Source organism: Takifugu flavidus, chromosome 22 (assembly GCF_003711565.1).
Source record: "Takifugu flavidus isolate HTHZ2018 chromosome 22, ASM371156v2, whole genome shotgun sequence".
Taxonomy (NCBI): Eukaryota; Metazoa; Chordata; class Actinopteri; order Tetraodontiformes; family Tetraodontidae; genus Takifugu; species Takifugu flavidus.
In genome coordinates, this window is record NC_079541.1 from 5004752 (window position 1) to 5025000 (window position 20249).

Here is a 20249-nt window from a genome sequence, read left to right on the forward strand (position 1 = left end):
GAGCGTCGCAAATCCAGGAAACAGTTTCAGAAGCAGAAAATGGCTCAGGCAGCGACCAACACGACGCACCGGCGTCTGGTTGTTTGGAAGAGAAAATGTCAACAGAGGGGGAAACAATCGAGAGCAACCTCAAAGATGGAGGTGTAGCAGCAGCGGTAGTGTCTGTAGCAGAACCCCAGATCCTGCTAGATGTAGCTAATGAACAGGAGATACAGGCTCAGGAGGAGAACACTAACAGAGAAGAGACAAGTGGGGCTGAAGTTCAGCCGCTGGGAAAGGCCACTGATGAGGAGATGGTTGCTGAGGTGACTGTAGCATTTAGCAAAGAAAAAAAGAACTTTTGCTGGACTGTTTGTGCTTTATCTCAAATTGTTAAATAACACTAATTGTTGTTCTTTTGTGTTTTAAACCAGCAGGTGAAGACAGTGGAATCATTAAAAGAGCCTGAAGAAAAACAAGTGGCAGCCAAGGAGCACAGTCCCACAAGTCCATCAGACCTGGCAAAGCTGGAGAGCACAGTTCTTCCCATTCTGGAAGCCCAGGCTAGCAAGGATGAGGAGAAGCAGATGGAGACTCCTAAGACCAGACGTAAGCTGGAGGTGATCCCGCTCTCACCGGACTCGCCAAGCTCTGAAGATGACAGAGAACCTCCTCAGCATCCCGAAGGGGCTGCAAAGAAAAAGCTTCTTGTGCCCATGGACGTCAGACCCGATTCTCTGGACGACAGCAGTGAGAGCTTTGGGAAGGAAAGCCCGATGTCAGGTGACGATGAGGAGTTTATTCGGAAGCAGATAATAGAAATGAGCGAAAATGAGGATGCCTCCCCATCGGATGAGGAAAGTCTGGTCCGCCGAAAAATCAGAGAGGATGGGAAAAAGATGGAAGAGAAGAAAACGGAGGATGTAGAGAGGAGCGCGTCCGGAAAGGCCAGACGGCTCATTAAAAGGAGCACCATTAGTCCAGATGATGAAGAAGAGAAGCAACTTCGAGGCTCTTTGGATAAGCCTGAAATAAGCAATGAGGAAGAACTAAAAGGAACAGAGAATCAGACCAGCATCGACCGCAGATTCCAAAAAATTGAGCTAAATGCAACCAGCAGTCCCATGCGGATCCCTAATGAAGATGGAGAGCCTGAAATGGAAAGTCTTCCAGACTCTCCCGATGATCGGTCCAGAGGTGACGGGTCGTCCAGTCTTCACGCATCCAGCTTCACTCCTGGGACATCCCCGACATCGGTGTCTTCACTGGATGAAGACAGTGACAGCAGTAGTCCAAGTCATGTCCGGTCTGGTGAGGGCAAACAGCAAAGGAAAGCCAGACACAGACAGCCTGGTCAGATGCTGCCGACCATTGAAGACTCCTCTGAGGAAGACGAGTTAAGGGAAGAAGAGGAGCTCCTGAGAGAGCAAGAAAAGCAGAAGGGCTCAGGGAAAAAATCAAAGAAAGACAAAGAGGAAATTCGAGCCCAGAGGAGACGGGAGCATTCAAAAACCCCGCCGAGCAACCTGTCCCCCATTGAGGACGCCTCTCCAACTGAGGAACTAAGGCAAGAGGCTGAAATGGAAGAAATAAGGCGATCGTCTTGCTCTGATTTCTCCCCCAGTATTGACTCAGATCCTGAAGGATTTGAAATTCATGCCGCCAAGATTGCAGCAGTTCAGAAGTCTTATCAACTGCCTACATCAGCGTCCCTTCAGTCCCCAACCGACGATCAACAGAACAAGCCGAAACAAACCCTGAAGTCTGCTGATGAGGCGTACGAGGAAATAATGTTGAAGGCTTCCTCTCCAACTTTTGATAAAGGTGAGATTCAAACAGGCAAAGAGTCTCTCTACGGCGGCATGCTCATTGAAGACTATGCTTATGCGTCCCTTATCGACAATTCAGCCGATGATCTGGCCGAGCCGGAAAAGATGGTTGTTCCGGCTCGGCCTAAAAAGCTGAGATCACCGGATGAAGTTTACGAAGACATGATAAAGAAGAGAAAGGAATTCATGCAGCTGGAGCAGGAATATCAGAACATGCAGCCAAAAACGGATCCCAGTAACCCTGAAATAGTTTTGCATCCTGCTACAGATCCATCTCCCAAAAGCATCATGGTAACATTAGGTAAAGATGGGAAGCCATTGTTGGATGCTGAAGAAGCTTATGAAGAGCTGATGAAAAAAGTGCTGACTCCAGGATCGAGCCCCACTCAGCAGGAGCCAGAAGTGGAAGCACTTGGCACTAGAAGAGCTCTCCATCCCATTCCAGATCTAAAAGTTACACAATGCTCTTCGGGAGAATTGTCTTCTGATGAAGAGAGTATCTGCAAAAAGGAAGAGGAGATACCTGCTGCAACATCAGTTACAGAAACTGAGACCACGACGGTGTCCACGGCCACATCTGATCAGCAATCTGACACACCAGCAGCTCAGGCTGAAGTGGTGGACTTATCAGGTGCACTCCCAAGAACATCAGCCCATGTATCTGTCAGTACATCACCTTTGGCTACAGTTCCCCAGTATACAACCAGTACTCCTAGTTTAGTGTCAACCGCTCCACCAGTTCCCCCAAAGCCAAACATATTGCTCAGGGGCAATTCTCAGGAAAAGACAGAAGTACCTGTTGTGCCAGTAATGCCTCCCCCCACTCCACCAAAACCTACTGTGTTTCCAAGGAAACCCCCAGTTCCACTTCCACCTCAGTCTACAACACATCAAACAAAACCGATGATTGCAGCCCAAGCACCATCTCCAAGACAAGCTGCTACACCAGTCTACAAACCCCACACCCCACCACCTGTACCTCCCAAGCCCTCACTTCCAGCTGGGGAGGGCAAGCCAGGACACTCTGTGAAGCCACCAATTGCACCAAAGCCTGGCTCACAGCCCTCTTCACCTGCCCATACAGGTCCACCACCAAGACCGACTGCACTTCCAACATGTTCTACTGATATAGCCCTGAATTTGAGCCCCTCTACTGAAAGTAAGCCATTTCAACCCTCACCAAAGTCTCCTCCTTCTCCAAGATATGCCAGAAATCTTCGTGACACCTACGTTGTTATTACGCTACCATCTCAACCCAGCTCTCCTGTAGAAGGTATCTCAACTAATGCCCCGTCTAGTCCTGGTCCACCATCTCCTTCATACCAAGCTCAGCCCCAGAGTCATCCTCAATCACAGCCTCAGCAGCACCCACAAACAACCCCTTCTCAAACAGCCAGAGTGCCTCTGGCATACACCCGTGTAACAGAGTCCATCGAAAGCCAAGAAGTCTGTGGCCCTGAAAAACATGTATCTAGTTCTTGTCACATAATCGAGGCTATATCTGCCTCAGCCCAGCCGCCTGTGGTTATGCCAAATCTCATCTCTCAAGTTGTCACTACAGAAGTCCAAAGGACCACAGTCTCTGTTGTTCATGAACGGACAGCACCACCAGTGCCAGCTCCGAGGGCAAATGGTGTCCCAATCTCCATGGAGAAACCAAAGCCCAACCTGCCAGCACAGAACGGACAAGCTTTCCAACCTTCTGAGGTGGTGGATCTTAGGACTGTGAAGGTGGACTCAGAGTCAGATATGAATGGTGTAGATCTGTCTGCTGGTACAGACTCCAGACGCCAGTCCTTTGCAGCTGATTCCAGTCGTCAGAACAGCGCAGTGCATTCACCTGTGGTGAACCTCAGCGTTGAGTCATCCACGGTGTCAATAGTAACTGATAGCATCACCATTGTTACCTGCTCTGCCACGATCCAGCCAAATAACAATATTGACATTGCTCAAGCAACGTCAGTGCCCCTCCAGCTCACAAAAAACAAAGCATTCGAACCCATTTCTCAGATTATATATAGGCCGATTGATTCGCAGCCTTCGACTCACGCTACTACAGAGATACCGATCAATCTCTCAGTTGGTTCAAGCACAGGTGGAGGAACTTTTCAGACCATCCCCATCACTATTGCACCCACTTCTGTTGCAAGTGCTGCCAATGGGTTAACTACAGGCACGTCTACAGTGGCAGGCGCTGTCGACCTAAGCACAACAAAGCCCTTCAACACCGTGGTAACCGTGGATACAGCTTCAGCAGAAGTGGCAACAGCTGTAATCACAGACGATGATGGAAAACCAGTGGATCTGACCGCAGGAAAGCGAGCTGTCTGTTGTGATGTTGTTTACAAGCTCCCATTTGCAGGAAGCTGCACGACTCAGCAGGCCACAACGCCATTGCCTGAAGATCGTTTTGGCTATCGTGATGACCATTACCAGTACGACCGGTTACCTTACGGCATGAGAGGGTTTGGCGGGATTAAACCGTCAATGTCAGACACTAACCTAGCAGAAGCTGGTTTGTTCTTGTACAAGAGTAAGAACAGCTATAATTTCAGCGGCACCACAGAGGGTGCAGTGGATCTTACCGCTGCAAAGATTTCTGATACAGGTCAGTGGAGCGATATCGCAGACCTGTCACTCAAATATCACTTTGAACTGCTCCCTCTCGTTCATGGCTAATTCATCTTTTTTTTCCTTTTGTTGTACATCATTTTGTTTTGCATGGATAGTTAAATTTTGGTCCTCGATATTTTTGCATGTGCCTGCATGCTGCTGATTGGTATTTCATCTGTGCATGATGCACCTCTTGATCTTGGATTCCCCCCCCATTCCATCTACTTCACGACTCAGATAAGACATGGATTGCTTTCACATTGCAATGCAAGTCTGAAATATTTGGCCTCAACTGATATTTTTTGACTTTTGACAGGTGAAGCGGTTGACTACTCCAAGAAAGGAACGTGCACTGGAATGACTATTCCATCTTATTGTCAAGCCAGAGCCACGAGTGCTGTTGGCACACTCTATGGCACAAGCAGCGTTTTGAGGTCTTCAAACGGTATTGTCTATTCCTCTGTCGCTGCGCCAATACCCTCCACATATGCTATAACCACCCAACCTGGGTCCATCTTCAGTACTACCTACAACACCCTGTCAGGAATGCATACTAGCGACACAATGCCTTCTTTGTCAAATCTTGAGAATCTGCCGCTTACACGATCCCACAGTTTCCTATCCACTATCTCTACGGCTGTAACAGAAGAGCAAGGAGATATCCCGCTCAATCTGGAGATCTCCAGAGGAGATACCTCTGCTGCCCAGACTGTCACCACAGCAACAACCTCTTTGTCGCTTGACACATACACCGATGCCTCCTTGGAAGCCATAGCTGCTTCTCTTGAAGCTCTGTCTTCACCAATGGTTCCTGGGGAAAGTCAGTACCAAGCTGAACGTGAGAGGTTAGAAATGGAAAAACTCAAGCAACAGCGCCTGGCAGAGGAATTAGAGTGGGAACGCCAGGAGATTCAGCGGTTCCGGGAGCAAGAGCAGTTACTGGTACAGAAGGAACTAGAGGAGCTGCAGGCCATGAAACAGCATATCCTGACACAGCAGGAAGAGGAAAGACAGGCTCACCTTATGATGCAGAAAGAAACTTATGCTCAACAGCAACAGCAGCTTGAACAGATTCAGAGACTCCAGGAACAACTTCGCCTGCAACTAGAAGAGCAAAAGCTACGACAATTGTACCCTGGGCCAGACATGCCAGGGCACGGCTACCAAGAGGCAATTGTCTTAGGGCCAGATGGCACAGTGCTCTCCAGAAAGATCACGGATAGCGGTTGCCAGACTGATGAAGAAGATGAGACTGTGAGCAAAGCATACTCAGCAGGGAGGAAAAAGAAAAGTCCTAAAAAGAGTGTGGACAGCTGTGTGCAGACTGACGACGAAGATCAAGATGAATGGGAGGCTCAGAGCAGAAACCGACAAAATCGGCCTCGCACCGCCAGGGGCAATAGAAGTGGGCCATCAGACATGTCTCTTCAGGCCCACACTGAAATTTCTATTCAGACAGATACGGATGGGACCATTCGAATGGACACCCGGATGGAGTTGTCTGACTCAGAAAGGACCTCACCAAAGAAGCGGCCTACACCATTAGAAATAGACCAGTCCTCTGAACTCAAAGTTGATTCCTCTACACTTCACGCCCCTAAGTCTCCCAAAGTGCTCTATTCTCCCTTATCACCCTGTATATCTCCAAGTAAATCCCTTGAGTTTGTGACCTATGAGAAATCACTGGGCGATACGAGCCCACAGAAGCTAATAGGGAGTGAAGATCCGTCAAAACCTTCCCCGGGAAGCCCTAGGGGATCAAAAGGTATGCAAAGATCTATGTCTGACCCTAAACCCATGAGTCCAACTGGAGAAGAAAGAGCATCTGGAACCCAATATGATGATACTGTGAGTGTCTATAATTTTCATTTAAAATAAAAATAAATTCTATTTGTGGCATTTTACATTTTAGTATTTATTTATTTATTTATTGGTTTGGTTTTCGGCACTTTGGAATAAAAAGAATAACTTTAGCCATTATTTGTGTATTACAGGGGAAAGATTCTGGCACTCAAAAGAAAGTAAAGAGGACTCTCCCCAATCCACCATCAGAAGAAGAGTCAACACCCAGCGGCCAAACAGCGTACACCACTAATTCTGCACGCCGAAGAATGTGCCGTAACTCCAATATGGCGCGTGCCAAGATCCTACAAGACATTGACCGCGAGCTAAATATGGTAGAGCGCGAGTCTTCAAAGCTCCGCAAAAGACAAGCCGAGCTAGATGAGGAGGAGAAAGAGATTGATGCTAAGCTCAGATACTTAGAGATGGGCATTAATCGTAGAAAAGACATGCTGTTGAAAGAAAGAGAAAAAAGGGAAAGAGCCTATTTACAGAGCGTTGCTGAGGACAGAGACTACATGTCAGACAGTGAGGTCAGTAACATCCGAGAGACAAGAGGTGTACATGAAGGCGGTGATGATGAAGAGATTGAAGTTCATGGTCTTGAAAGACCCAGAACAGCTCCCCAGTCAGAACTGGATGACTTTGTCCCACCTCAAACCAAGCATGAGTATGGAAAGTACTCCCAGTACCAATACCCTCAAAGTCAATACCAACAGTTCCAGACACCCCAATCCTACCAGTCTCATTCTATCTACTCATCTGTCCCTTCATTGACCAGCTCCCAACAGCAGAGTTACCATCAGATGCTCCTGTTGCAACAAAAAGCTGCCAGACAAGCAGCCCTCCTCTCAGAGCTGGATGCAACTAAATATGATGTCATCAGCCGCCAGCCTGATCCCACATCTTCAGCTTATTTGGGCGTAAAGTATGACAAGTATGGAAACCACCTTGACCTCCGAGCTCTGGAAGTGGGTAGCATGGTGCGTAGCCCCATGTCAGCCGTTTCTGATTCCTACTACACAGATGTAGATCACCACACACCTCGGAGCTACATGCTTCTTGAAGATGCTGCAGATCTGGCCAAGGGCTCCACGGGTCTGTCCTCCTCTTATAGTCTTGCTGAGAGGGAGCTGGCCAAGGCAGAGAAGTTACTGCGCCGGAGTGCCGCAGATTTAGGGTCCACTGACTATTTGGGATCCACTTCAAGACTCCATAGTTTTGGAAAGACTCCCGATGAAGAGGATACAATGGAGGAACCTTACGAACTGAAAATTCTGAAGCAGCAACTGAAGCAGGAGTTTAGGAGAAGCACTTGTGGGACAGAAAACCTGGAACAACTGGCAGGTCTTTCCCAGCACTACTACACCCCCCCAAGCACTGGCATCTCTAGTTACTCCCAAAGATCCTATCCAAAAACGGATAAATATAGCATCAGTCGCCTTACTCTAGAGAAGCAGGCCGCTAAACAACTCCCAGCATCCATGTTGTACCAAAAACACAAGACTCCAATGTTAGATCCAAAAATTTCCTCAAAGTATTCCTCAATTACAGACAACAGGGGCTTGGACACAGACTATACCAGCTATCTTGGATCTACTAGCGCATCGACGAGATCCAGCCGGCTTTCACAGGATGAGATTACTTTTGGTCTTAGAAAGAATATTGCGGAGCAACAAAAATACCTTGGATCTACCTTGGGTGCTAATTTGGCTGGATCACTAAACTTGGGTCAGAGTTTAGGATTAGACTCTGCGTACCCTAGTGGTACTCGCTCAAGGCCTTCATCCAGACCAACATCATGCTATGGCCTGGACCTTTCTATCAAACGAGACCCGTCCAGCTCCTCTTTGAGACTCAAAGGAGACGGGGAATCCGGAGATGGGCCGAGCTACCAAACCCCCTCTGGTCGAATGAAACCCACGAGCCTTCCCATTGTGCAGAGCGGGCGTGGTCGAATACCCATAGTGGCCCAGAACTCAGAGGAAGAGAGTCCACTCAGCCCTGTTGGGCAACCTATGGGCATGGCCCGAGCATCAGCAGGACCTTTGCCGCCTATCTCGGCTGATTCCAGAGACCAGTTTGGTTCCTGTCTGTCACTACAGGACTCTCAGCAGCAGCAACACATCAGGGAAGAGCCGACCAGGGGTAGGGATTATGTGCTGCTGGACGACCTACAGGGCACCATGTCAGATAGTGAAGGTAAAAAAATGACTTGTCACACTTCTACCCTCCTTGACGTTCCATCTTTGAGTATGTCTGGTTGGTCACACTTTTATTTAGCTCTGGTGAATCAAATCTTTATCTTTTGGTTGTGTTTTGAAAGTCTGCATGCGTTCGTTTTTCATCTTTGTATGTGGTATGCATGGACATCTTTGTTCTTATTTACTTATGGGATGTTTTTGAATGTATCGTTATGCATGCAGTCTTGTGTAGCACCTTTTTAATACCACCTTTAACTTCTTCAGCAAAACTCACTGATATCTGCTGCTACTTTGTGCAACTGCAATGGAAGAACTAGCTTTTAGGTACTCTCGAAAACAAGTAACTTGTGAGCATCATTAGCAACATGAATAATGATTTGACGGGTAAATTTAAGAGAATAAATGATGCATTTAAGTGTCTAGTGTATATAACTGACATTTTTATTTAGAAATACATGCATTTTGATGGTTTAACTCGATTCTCTGAGATGGAGCACATGCTTGCAATGTTTAAAAGCAACCAATAAACACATTACTTTAACTTGCATGTCTTGTCATAAATATTTTCTTGTCTGTGATGTGATGACTGTGTTGCATGAGTCAGTAGCATGTCTGTGGAACTTCTCCATACTTTATTTTCACATTATTGCGTCCTGTTTATTGTGTCTTCTTCCTTTTATGACTAGAATCATACAATATTCTGCACTATAAAAAGACCCATCAGTTTATTAAAAATATGAAGATGTTTTCAAAAAAAGGAGTGATCAAATTGACAATATCATGGTTTCCAGCTAGCGTTAAGAGTGTCTTGAATGCTACTTGTGTAATAAATTTGTATTGGGTTGCCTTGATTCCAGCACTAAGTGACGCCCTGATGGCTTTGAACAGAGACGATGCGACCAATGGTAGAGTATTAGTTCAGTTCTACGCTCATCCATATCAACCTGCTAACATATTAACCTGCATCATGACTCCAGGGGATTGCTTTTTGCAGTTTTTCAATACTAAAAAAAAGCTGCACCCAATAACAAAGCTCCAGAAACAAATTTAGTCCAATATCAATGCTTATTTTCACTATGACCAACATTTGCATCAAAAATATCAATCCAGACTACACATCATGTACTAATAGTGATTATAGTCATTTCAAACTGCATCATTCTTAAGTTTATACATATTTTCCCTCGAGTTAGAACTAATGGCCAACAGAATATCCCATCTCTTAGGTAGCGCGATGGGGAAAAAGAACCAGTTTTGAACTCAAGTGTAAAATACTGTTAATTATTTTCAATCGGTGAAGCTTACCACCTCAGGCGGGAGGAGACGGACTGGTTCGACAAACCCCGAGACGGACGGTCGGACAACGGGCTGGAGCGGAGACAGGTGAAACTGGACAGAATTAGTCGCACTTGACCAGGTTCTGATTTGGATTCACTCACCTTGTGCATGCTTGACGTCTGATTATTAGGGGAAAAGTTCGAGCTACCTCTTCCCTCACCTCAGGGTCAAATTGCAGAGGGATCCCAAAGACCGCAGTGTGTCAGGTAAAGTACCACGAGTTGGGAGTCATTTAAAAGAAAAAAAAAGTTGCAGGATGAGATATCGATTCACCCTTTGAGCCAAAGCTTAGCTTAGATTTTATTGACCCCTTTGCATACTGACTGAATTAAATATGTGTTCTTAATGGTGCTGAAGCCTTCCAGCCTCCAACACATGCATATGGGTCCTAATGTCTCGTTGCCCTGTAGAGTGGGATGTACACGCCTCCTGTTTTTTATTTATCTGCGCGTGCCAGATCCCTGTCATCACATTCCATCACAGTGTTCCTACAGGCTCAGAGTGGGCAGACATTTCATTTCCTGGCTTTCCCTTTGATTTTGCTCCCCTCCACAGTCGTCAGTCAGCTCAAAATGGCGCATCCCTCACACTCAGGCTTATCTCCTGCAATTAACAAACGACCCACCAAAGCAGGGGGTTGATCACGAGGCCATTCTTGTTTAGTCTTATTTCCATTTAGCTGAATCCACAGGTATTTGCGGGTCAGAGGTTAATTCATTTATATTTACTGAAAAGTGTGCATTGAAATTTGAAATTCCCCAATGAACAACAGGAAACGGTCTCGGCATCCGTGTGGTCGGAGGGAAGGAGGTGCCCGGCTCTAACGGAGAAATCGGGGCTTATGTTGCCAAAGTCCTCCCCGGCGGAGCCACGGAGCAGACAGGCAAAATCCTGGAAGGTGAGATCAGATTTATACACTTCAAACCATCCTGACACATGTTGGCGAGAACAAAGTCGTCGCCTAGAAAGCAAGATATTCCAGAATAACAACCTGAATGATCTTCATGCACTGTAGGGGCAGTTTCATCAAGTCTCCATTATGCTGATATACGACCTGCGACTTCACCCCTTACTTACTGACAGTTCCTCAGGATAGATGTGGTGTGTTAGCAGGAACACAGTTCACGAGGTGCTATTGATTTCACATGAGGGAGTCTGGAAACAGTTAACCCCCTCGCCCTCTGAGGCCATCTGTCTACCCATAGTCGCCTTTAATCTCCGTTCAGCCGCGTCGCGGGTGTGTCTGGCTATTGCTAGCACCGTGGCCCGAGCCTTTTTGAAGCCACATCTCTCCAGAGACCTGCTCAGTTTACTCTCCATCTGTCTGTGTTTCCAGGCAGTTTTTTCCAGATTTCCTTGTATTTTTTGGAACTTCAGGATTGTCCCTCCATTCTTAAGTAGCTAATGTGAGCTCCAAAAGCCCAATAATGCATCTGTGGTGTTGCTGGAGGACAACCCTGTAACAGTATCGCCCCGTCTCCGCCATCAACACCGAGCAGGGTGGCTTTGTTAGGGAACGAGGCGCCTCACCCTCTGTGGTGCGAGTGTAGAGAATGTTGTCGACTTAACTGCGTCAACGGCATACAGTTCACGCACGTCTGAGCCCGACCACTGACGAATCATATCGCTCACATGCACAGCTCGAGAGCACCGCCGCAAACAGAGGACCGTTCTGATGAGCTGCTTCAAGCTGTGTGAGTCCTGCTGGTTGTGGCTTTTGAGCCTGCAGTGTGTTTGCTGTGCTGTGTGGATTCATTTTAGCGTCTACCGCTACTTCAAATTGAAATAAATGGTCTTATTTTCAGCTCCGAGGCATCATCATTGGGCTTGGTTTTATTGTTTCTCTTCGGGCCAGTCTTAGAAGCTGTAGCGCGGATGTAACAGGAGGCCGGCACCATGTTTGTGTCAGCCCAGTTCTGCCTGAGTGCTCTCCAAGAGGCTTTGTCACACAGCTACTGTAACAGGATTTATCTCTCCAGCTTGGAGTTTCTCTGATGCACATGAACCGAAACCCCTGCTCAGTCAGAATTCTCTAAAAAGATTTCGCTGCCTTTCATTTTGGTGTGAATTCCACCTTTCACATGCTGTTCGTTCATTTCCCGCACGTTTGTGCTTTCGATAACCTCGTGACTGTGTGCAGGAATGCAAGTCCTGGAGTGGAATGGCGTTCCACTGATGGGGAAGACCTACGAGGAGGTTCAGGCGCTTGTGGGGCAGCCGTGTAACGAAGCAGAAGTGTGCGTCCGGCTGTGAGTAGAACCTTTGCCTCGTCTTCTCATCCACAAGTGTTTTTCCTCTGCAGATCTCTGCTCGGTCTCCATTTAATGATTGTTTGAAATGTTACATTGGCTTATTTTCTGGGTGTCTTTCAGGGACCTCAACATGCTGACTGACTCTGAGGGCTCTAATCACTTGGATTACCAGGACCACGGCAAAAGCAAGTGTTAACGTCTCTTTTCCCTGCTTTCCTTCATGTACATTATGCTTTCATGAGATGATATGAGAGCCATCTAGCAATGGAGCAAACTAAAAAGCACCTAAAGGAGCTGCCCCAACCCTTTATAGGGTCTTGAAAGGGGCGGGACATTCCCGACCACCTCCACTGGCACCAGGGGTCTGCCCTGAACATAGCTGGCCTTGATTAACTCGGTGGTTTTGTGTGTCTAACACGGCCCCTTTAGGCAACAGACCGCCCAAGTCTCCGGGAGTCGACCCCAAACAGCTGGCAGCTGAGCTACAGAAGGTCTCCCAACAGCAGGCGCCCTCCTCCACCTCCGGCTTACCCGCCACCACCTCGGCGACCTCTAGCCCTGGGCAGCCTGGCTCACCCTCCGTCGGCAAGAAGCGCCACAGCAGCAAGGTGAGTTCAGCCTGCAGTTTAACTTCTAGCACGGCACAGACTGAAACACACATTATCCACCTACGCTCCTGCCAGAAGGACTGAAGTTTGCTGATTTTATCTTCCACAGACTGCGGAGGGAACAAAGACCCAGTCTCACCCCATCTCTGGAGAGATCCAGGTCTGTAAATATTTTAGTTATGCAATCAAGGTTGTTCTAGTTTGTTTTGGGGGCATTTTCCTTTTATAAATACAGGTATAAACAGCATAAAATGATGTTAAAATATATATATATATATAATTTTGCTTCTTTTGGCAGCTTCAAATCCACTATGACAAGCAGCTTGGCAACCTGATCGTCCATGTCCTGCAAGCAAGGAATCTTTCCCCTCGGGACAATAACGGCTACTCGGATCCGTTTGTTAAAGTGTATCTCCTGCCTGGGAGAGGGTGAGTGGAACCAGCGGCGCGCTGGGCCTGAGCAGCACCGGGCCCAGAAAAATCAAGACAAATGATATGAGGAATGTCTGTTTGTGGGTTGGAACCGCACGAGGTGACGCCTGAAAAAGCAATTCCCTTTTATTGTTCTATTGTTTTATTGCTCTGGTGATTCAGTGTTATTAGGCCTCCTCCGGTCCTTATAGCTGCTGAATGACAGCAACATTATGTAAAGGACATGTAGTAGCTAGCAATGGTGGCTATCCTGGATGAGGGCTCCTGTAGGTGTGAGTGCAGTTCAGATCAATAGTTCTCATATTTACTGTAATGTGATCCACACTCCCACACACGTCCAGGCCTCTGCTCCTCACTGCTAGTGCTCAGTAATGTAATTGAGTCTCCCACCTTCTCTGCTGGAGGCCCCTGGAGGGTTTTCTTATGTCTTTCTGGATTTATTTTGGATATAAGTAACCATGTTTGTTGGTAACTTCCGGTATGTTAATAGGGTCGTGCTACTGAGAGCATGAGCGTGTGTGTGTGTGTGTGTGTGTGTGTGAGTGTATGAAGACGCTCGTGACGCTCATCTATTCACTGCGATCCATGCGGAGGTCTTTCAGTCACATCCCATCGTACAGTCATGTGGGGCTCTAGCAGATTGAATATTGGTTACCCACAACACCCCTGTCTGTGTGGATCTGAGGATACTGCGCCCTCTGGTGGTGATAAAGAATGAATAAGCCACGCCTCCCGCCTGATTTTTGCTGAAGCAGCATTCCCAGGTGGTTTAGTCGATGAGCTCCACGATGGTTGGCGTTAGATGTGTAAAACCACACTCACATGGACTGGTTGAGCCAGGAGACAGCGTGGACACCCCCGTCCTTGTCTCTGTCTGCCTGCCTGGGTTCGTGCGAATGTAGGCTCCCGCTGAAAGACCCACCACCCCTGCCGCACACCGCAGCCTTTTTCCACGCTCCAACACCCCCCCGCTGAGCTGTGACACAGCCCCCCCTCTCTCACATACACACTCTCTTTAAACCCCACACCTCCCTCTGACTATTGTTTCTGTATGTTCTCTATATTTAATGCATGCTGGACCCCCTCAGTCAGGTCATGGTTGTCCAGAACGCCAGGTATGTGACTTGCCCACTTTGGTAATTTGGTGCTCTTTTGATTGAATATTTGGTGAAGTCAGTTCCTCTTGCCCTCCTAAATTGTGCATTTTCTTGCCCCCATACTCTCATAACTCCACTCATGTTTAGACCCACAGCTCTAAATATAAACATCTCTCCATCTCTTTAACACATCACATATGGACTAATTGTCCTCTCTGGTCTGTTTTTCTCGTAGATCTTTTTTTTTTTGCTCCCTAAACTCTCTAACTGCACACTAAATCTAGCCTGTGTTGTGTTTCCTGTCCCTCAGTAAAGCCCTGACGATGGCCCATCACCCCTCGTGCATCCATTATTTATCCCGTCCCCTGTTCCATTTTGCTTTTAAATTCTTGTCCTTCTAAGCCTTTTTTGTTCATGATGTACAATGTTCAACCAAAACCCAGCCAAAATATTCTCACTCTGAGCTGGTTGGATAATGAAGCCTGGTCCTGTGTGACCTCTAACATCATATAGCAAATTGAAGACTAGCCTGTATGCAAATAGTTAAGGGCAGTGGGGAGTGCTATGAGGTTAGCTAGCATCATTTGTCTGGCTCTTTAGGGTCCCGCCAAGCTTTGTTATTTGACGACTTTGGAGTGAGAATGTGGTAAACACTGCAAAAAACGTCCATGTGTCAACGTGTCCATCCTCACTCAGGATGTCCGCTTTGATCCTTCGTTCATAATAACACCAGGAAAGTTTAAAAACAAGAATTTGGACTTTTTTGCAGGCGATCCCGACATTGTAACCCTGCTGTCCATGCACGTAGGCCCTTGTTACCCTTTAAACAGTGTGCATCGCATCCACTGCCCCCCTCCCCCCCACATGCCACCTGTTGACTCAACACTTTGGCTAATCCACCATGTCTGCTTATGATGTGTCCCCCCCCCAGTGCTGAAAATAAGAGGAGATCCAAACATGCAGGACGAAGCCTGAACCCGGAGTGGAACCAGACTGTCATCTACAAAAACATCCTCCTGGAGCAGGTTTGGGATCCGAAACACATCCTTCGTCGATAGAGGGGTCACGTTACACTCATCTTAACTTTTGTGTTCAGTTGAGAAAGAAGACCCTGGAAGTCAGCGTCTGGGACTATGACAAGGGCTCCTCCAATGACTTCTTAGGAGAGGTAAAGAGTTAATAACATTGTTATAGGCCTGTTGTTACAAGTGAAGAACCATATTTTTGGTATTTTTATGGTCTTAACGGAGGTTGTTGTGATTAGTCAGATCCTTTTTGTCCCTCAGGTTCTCATCGATCTGTCCAACACGGCCCAGCTGGACAACGTTCCTCGTTGGCTCCCCCTGAAGGAGCAGAGTGAGGTGGACCACCACCGGCGTTCCCACGCAGGCCGACACGGCTCCTCCAAGCCCTCCTCGCAGCACTCCTCCCCCAAAACCGCCGGCTCTTCCCACGATGTCCAGGACTCCCCCAGATCGTCCGTCATCAAGAGCCGGAGCCACGGAATCTTTCCGGATCCAGCCAAGGGTAGGGCGTAATGAGATCCCTCTAAGCTTCCGGTTAATCACCTTCACACTGAAGTCACCTCCTGTACTTCCTCTCTGCACCAGGGCCGCCCATAAGGGGGGGGGGCACTTCTGGGTCCATTTATAAGTCAAAAGTATTGGTCGGAAGTGTTGTAGCAGAATTCGGAAGTGTTTAGAGTTTGGGCTTCACCAGAAAAACCAACCTTCTTTTCCGTGGGCGGGCCTGTTCTGCACTTCCTGGCTTCTTCTTACTCACTTCCTGTCGCCTCTGTCACGTTTCTGCGCACTCTCAGCATCCACCTGTTCTCTTTGCTGCTTTTCTAGTAATTTGCACTTCCTTAAACCCATTCTGCCCATCAGTCAGAGCTTATGCTTCACACTTTGTGCTTCCTCACGGTCTGTTGCCATGGTGTCAGGTCGGAGGTGTAGTTTTAGCTTCCCCCTATGTTCCACATGGCCGTGGAAGGCTTTGAGCGCTCCCCCGCCTCAAGAGAAATAACAAATTTATCGAGCGATTGGGAAGAATCTGGCGTCTGAGTTAAAGAACGTGACGTAGCTCTTTGGTAATTTGGTGAATCTGGTTGTTTTAGACACGCAGGTGCCCTCTATCGAGAAATGTCAGGGTAACCCCGGCACGTCGAAGCCTTCCCCGTCCGAGGGCCAGACCCAAAGCCGCAGCCACGGACACAGCCAACACGCTCGCTCACACGGCGCTACGCGCTCCGGCAAAAGCACTGCACGGCAGCAGCATCAGGAGGGCAGCGCAGGAAGTGGCAGCGGCTCCTCCGTAGCCACGGGCGATGCCCCACAGCCGCCGCCGCCGCCGCAGCAGCAGCAGCAGCAGCAACAGTCGCCACGCCGCCTCCCACCAAGTAAACCAAGACGCAGATAAAGCCGACTCAGCATGGCCTCCTCACGCATCTGTTCGACCTTCTCTTGAGTTCTCCCACTCCCCTTTTCTGTTCTTATTGCTTTTCCGTGCCACCTCTGGAGCCACGTTGTAGCGTCGAAGCCCTCACACTCTTCTGTATGTGTGGAGATGGACTCTCTCTTTAGCATGTTAGTGCACCTTTGTTGACCCCCAGCGACGATGACCATGTGTAACTAAAGGAAGCTTGAACTGCTCAGCAAACAAATCAATATTTATCTATTGTAAATTAGCATTTTTGCTACAGGTTCAAATGGCCAAGTAGCAGAGCATGTTCCGAGGAGACCTTATTAGAAGACAATATATTAGAATAAAATATTTCCAGCTGATCCAGGCAGTGACCACGGCCCCCTTTTTATAGAATCATTTCCCTCTTTTGTTTCATTCAGTTTTTATTTTTGTTTCACTTCCTTCTCATGAACAACAGCCAGCTTGTGTGAAGCTGTTCCCCTGAACCGGCTGTGCATGAAGTCCACTAACCCCCCCCCCCGCTCCCCGTATCGGTCTGAACGACCCACCGGACCCACAATGCACCTCACCTGCACAGGCGAACGTGCAACTGTGGCTGCATTTGACTGACTGGTGAAGATAAACCCGCTCTCTCCTCCTCCCACCCTAAACTGCGACCCCCCCCCCCCTCCTCCCCCACCTTCTACCCCCTCCCCGCCTCACCATCACCCGTGTCTCCCCGGCGTCGACTCCCATCCCCTGGCACCCGACCGGCGCCACTCGGACACCTCCAGGCCGGAGAGGCCTCCTCTCTCTGATGCACCAGAGACACAGCGTGGTGGGCGTGCTCACCATTCACAGGGCCCAGTCTGACTGGCTGCCCGCCTCGCCATCAGCCCCGCCGGGGAGCAGAGCGGACGGCCGACACCTGACTCTCAGGAAAGCCGTGTCAGAGGAGAGGCCGCAGAGCACCGGAGGTGAGAGCGTTTCCCCTCTGGAGCGAGGCGAGAGAATGAGAGGATGAAACTCTACTAACGCACACCTAGAGAAGGATGGGGGGAGGGGCAGAGGATGTACGCACACCATCTGAGATCCATGCAGACACGCCCCCTTTCACAGCCAGCATGGCTCACTAATACCAGGAAATGAACGTCCCCGGCGGTCCGCCGTGCCGTGACTCCGCCCCCTCTGATTCATTCACCTGTGATTAGTGAGCTTCTGCAGTGGTGGGTGGCCTGAAAGAAAAGGAGCCCCCAAACACGAAGTCCTGACATGGATCCGGTCCGCACCACATCCACATCTCACATCATCCATACTCTCCACGCTGACCTGTAGATTTGTGTTTTCTAAACGCTGTAAATAAAAACCGGACGTACTTGGAGTTGGGAGAGCCCACACAGAGGACTAACGGTGCCTGCAGGGTCGTTTTGTGTGTCCGCCTGCCTTTCCACGTACATGTGTCCTCGTATGTGATTTGTGTCGGTTCCTGTCTTTTCCTGCTAGCTTTAGCATTCATCTCAAAGCAGGCGTGGAAATCCGCTGGATCTTAGCTGCTCCCGCTCGTCTGTCGCGGCTGACGTTTCCGTCTTTTCCGATCAGCTCGGTCCAGCTACAGATCGGGCGACGCCCCGGTCACGGCGGCCTCCCTGGACAGCGGCCTGAGCGGCAGCGCCTACAGCCTGCTGGACGAGGAAGAGGAGGCCAACGAGGTGGACAGCGCCATCTTCCAGGTGCCCCGATTGTAAGTCAGATCCGTTGGGACGTTGATGTGAACCGTATTTAAAGCTGCTGGGGAGTTCAGCGCTCTCTTCTCTCCTTAGTGGGAAGATCCCGAACGGCACAGACGTGATGAAATCGTCAACGGGTCCCTCTGAAATCGAAGGTTCGAACATTGAATCAGTTTTAACGGCGCTTAAATGCCTCCTCTTTATGAGAGTGCACCCTCTGTCCAGCAGGGGGCAGTCAAACACAAGAGATGGAATCCTTCACAAAATGCTGCAGTGTTTGAACACATAGTTTATCTGCGTGTGTGTGTGTGTGTGTGTGTGTGTGTGTGTGTAGGTAAGTCTCAGGTCATGGGGGAGATAAAGATCGCCCTAAAGAAGGAGGTTAAGACCGAGGGGGACCACCTCATCCTGGAGATCCTGCAGTGCCGCAACATCACCTACAAGTTCAAGAGTCCAGACCACCTGCCTGGTAACCGCGCTGCACCTTTGTCTCTGATGGATTTCACAGCCAACACGCCTGAACGGAGATTAGCTGCGTGTCGAAGGCGAACCGCAGGCGTTGTTCCAGCCTGGAACGCGGCGTTCTGGTGTTTGCATATAAATAAACTCCTTCTAAAGAATTGCCGCCTCGAAAACAATGAGCTTCCGTCATCCTTAATTATTTATTACTTTATCAGCTTGCTATTTAGCTATGTGGCTACGTGTAGGCGATGTTATTATACCGCGTGCGAGTTTAAAACCTGAGCAATTCGACACGGTTCTGATGCGTCGTGTTCGTGTCGGCAGACCTTTACGTGAAGCTGTACGTGGTGAACATCGCCACCCAGAAAAGGATCATCAAGAAGAAGACCAGAGTGTGTCGTCATGACCGCGAGCCGTCGTTCAACGAGACCTTCCGCTTCTGCATGAACCCCACAGGACACGCCCTGCAGGTACTCAGCCATGCCCGCCGCAGCTCAGGACCTTTAGTAGACGTATAGCTATGTGTGCATTAAAGCTGATGTAGCAGAAATCATACTGGCTAGCATGACAATGCTAACTTCCTGCTGTTCTCTCCCCTGGCCAGCTGTTCCTGGTGTCCAACGGCGGCAAGTTCGTCAAGAAGACCCTGATTGGCGAGGCCTACGTGTGGCTGGACAAGGTGGACCTGCGCAAGCGTGTGGTCAGCTGGCACAAGCTGCTCGCCAGCACGGCTCAAATCCACTCGTAAAAGCGCCCTGGACGCCGAAACCGTTCAAAGCGCAACACAGGCGGTGCTTGAGGTGCAGGAAGGGCCGCCATATTGTCCCCACCCTCCCCCGTTTGACACAGTGGATAGTTTACAGGAAGAAGGTCGTCAGGACAACTAACCAGGTATTACTCATGATTCATTAGCCACCACGTCCGTACATACAGGGGATCGGACACGCGCGTGAACCTATTTCCTCATTGCTTTTCAGGGTTTTATTGATTTCCACAGTGCATTCTTTGGGGGGAGAAACCCGTTCCGGAGATTTATTTTTCTATTCTGATAATATGGTAGAGTATTTATTATTTCTCCTCTCTTCTGAAAGTCCTGGAAAGAAGGACAGTATATTTTATAGTGCGCCACGGGGCGCTCTGCTGTTAAAAACATGTGTGAGCACCAGAAATCACCGAAAAACCACAATGATCATTGTGTGTTAAAGGAGTTATATGTGAATTTGGACACTATATGTTGTGCGCATGAGTCTACTATAATGTGCATACATGAGAAACTCACCTTCAAGTTTGTAAATACTAAAGTGTCACAACTGGATACAGAATAATGATAGATATATTGATAGATATCTTTATTACCGACAATCGAGTGATAGAGTCTTTATTTCTCCACCCTGCCCCCCCCCCCAAAGTCATGTGACTTCCCCCAGCGAGTATTTCCTGTTCCGTCGGTCCTTGCCAGCGCA

At 48.6% G+C, this 20249-nt stretch overlaps 1 protein-coding gene across 7 annotated transcripts in view; it reads left to right on the top strand.

Moving 5' to 3' along the window:
• The window catches only part of pcloa (piccolo presynaptic cytomatrix protein a), a 32268-nt gene that overhangs the window by 10661 nt on the left and 1358 nt on the right, over positions 1 to 20249 (top strand). The window contains exons 5-26 of one of the 7 annotated variants that reach the window (XM_057021931.1): positions 414 to 4416; positions 4738 to 6269; positions 6416 to 8465; positions 9325 to 9372; positions 9768 to 9850; positions 9936 to 10011; positions 10578 to 10703; positions 11946 to 12054; positions 12178 to 12242; positions 12487 to 12665; positions 12775 to 12825; positions 12964 to 13094; positions 14186 to 14212; positions 15126 to 15219; positions 15291 to 15362; positions 15481 to 15721; positions 17392 to 17574; positions 18197 to 18338; positions 18418 to 18479; positions 18659 to 18793; positions 19111 to 19256; positions 19391 to 20249. The exon at positions 19391 to 20249 is cut by the window's right edge and continues 1358 nt beyond it. In XM_057021931.1, the coding sequence (XP_056877911.1) occupies positions 414 to 4416; positions 4738 to 6269; positions 6416 to 8465; positions 9325 to 9372; positions 9768 to 9850; positions 9936 to 10011; positions 10578 to 10703; positions 11946 to 12054; positions 12178 to 12242; positions 12487 to 12665; positions 12775 to 12825; positions 12964 to 13094; positions 14186 to 14212; positions 15126 to 15219; positions 15291 to 15362; positions 15481 to 15721; positions 17392 to 17574; positions 18197 to 18338; positions 18418 to 18479; positions 18659 to 18793; positions 19111 to 19256; positions 19391 to 19534 (9699 nt within the window). In that variant the 3' untranslated portion in view covers positions 19535 to 20249. The other 6 variants (XM_057021932.1, XM_057021935.1, XM_057021933.1 and 3 more) reach the window with 6 other exon arrangements.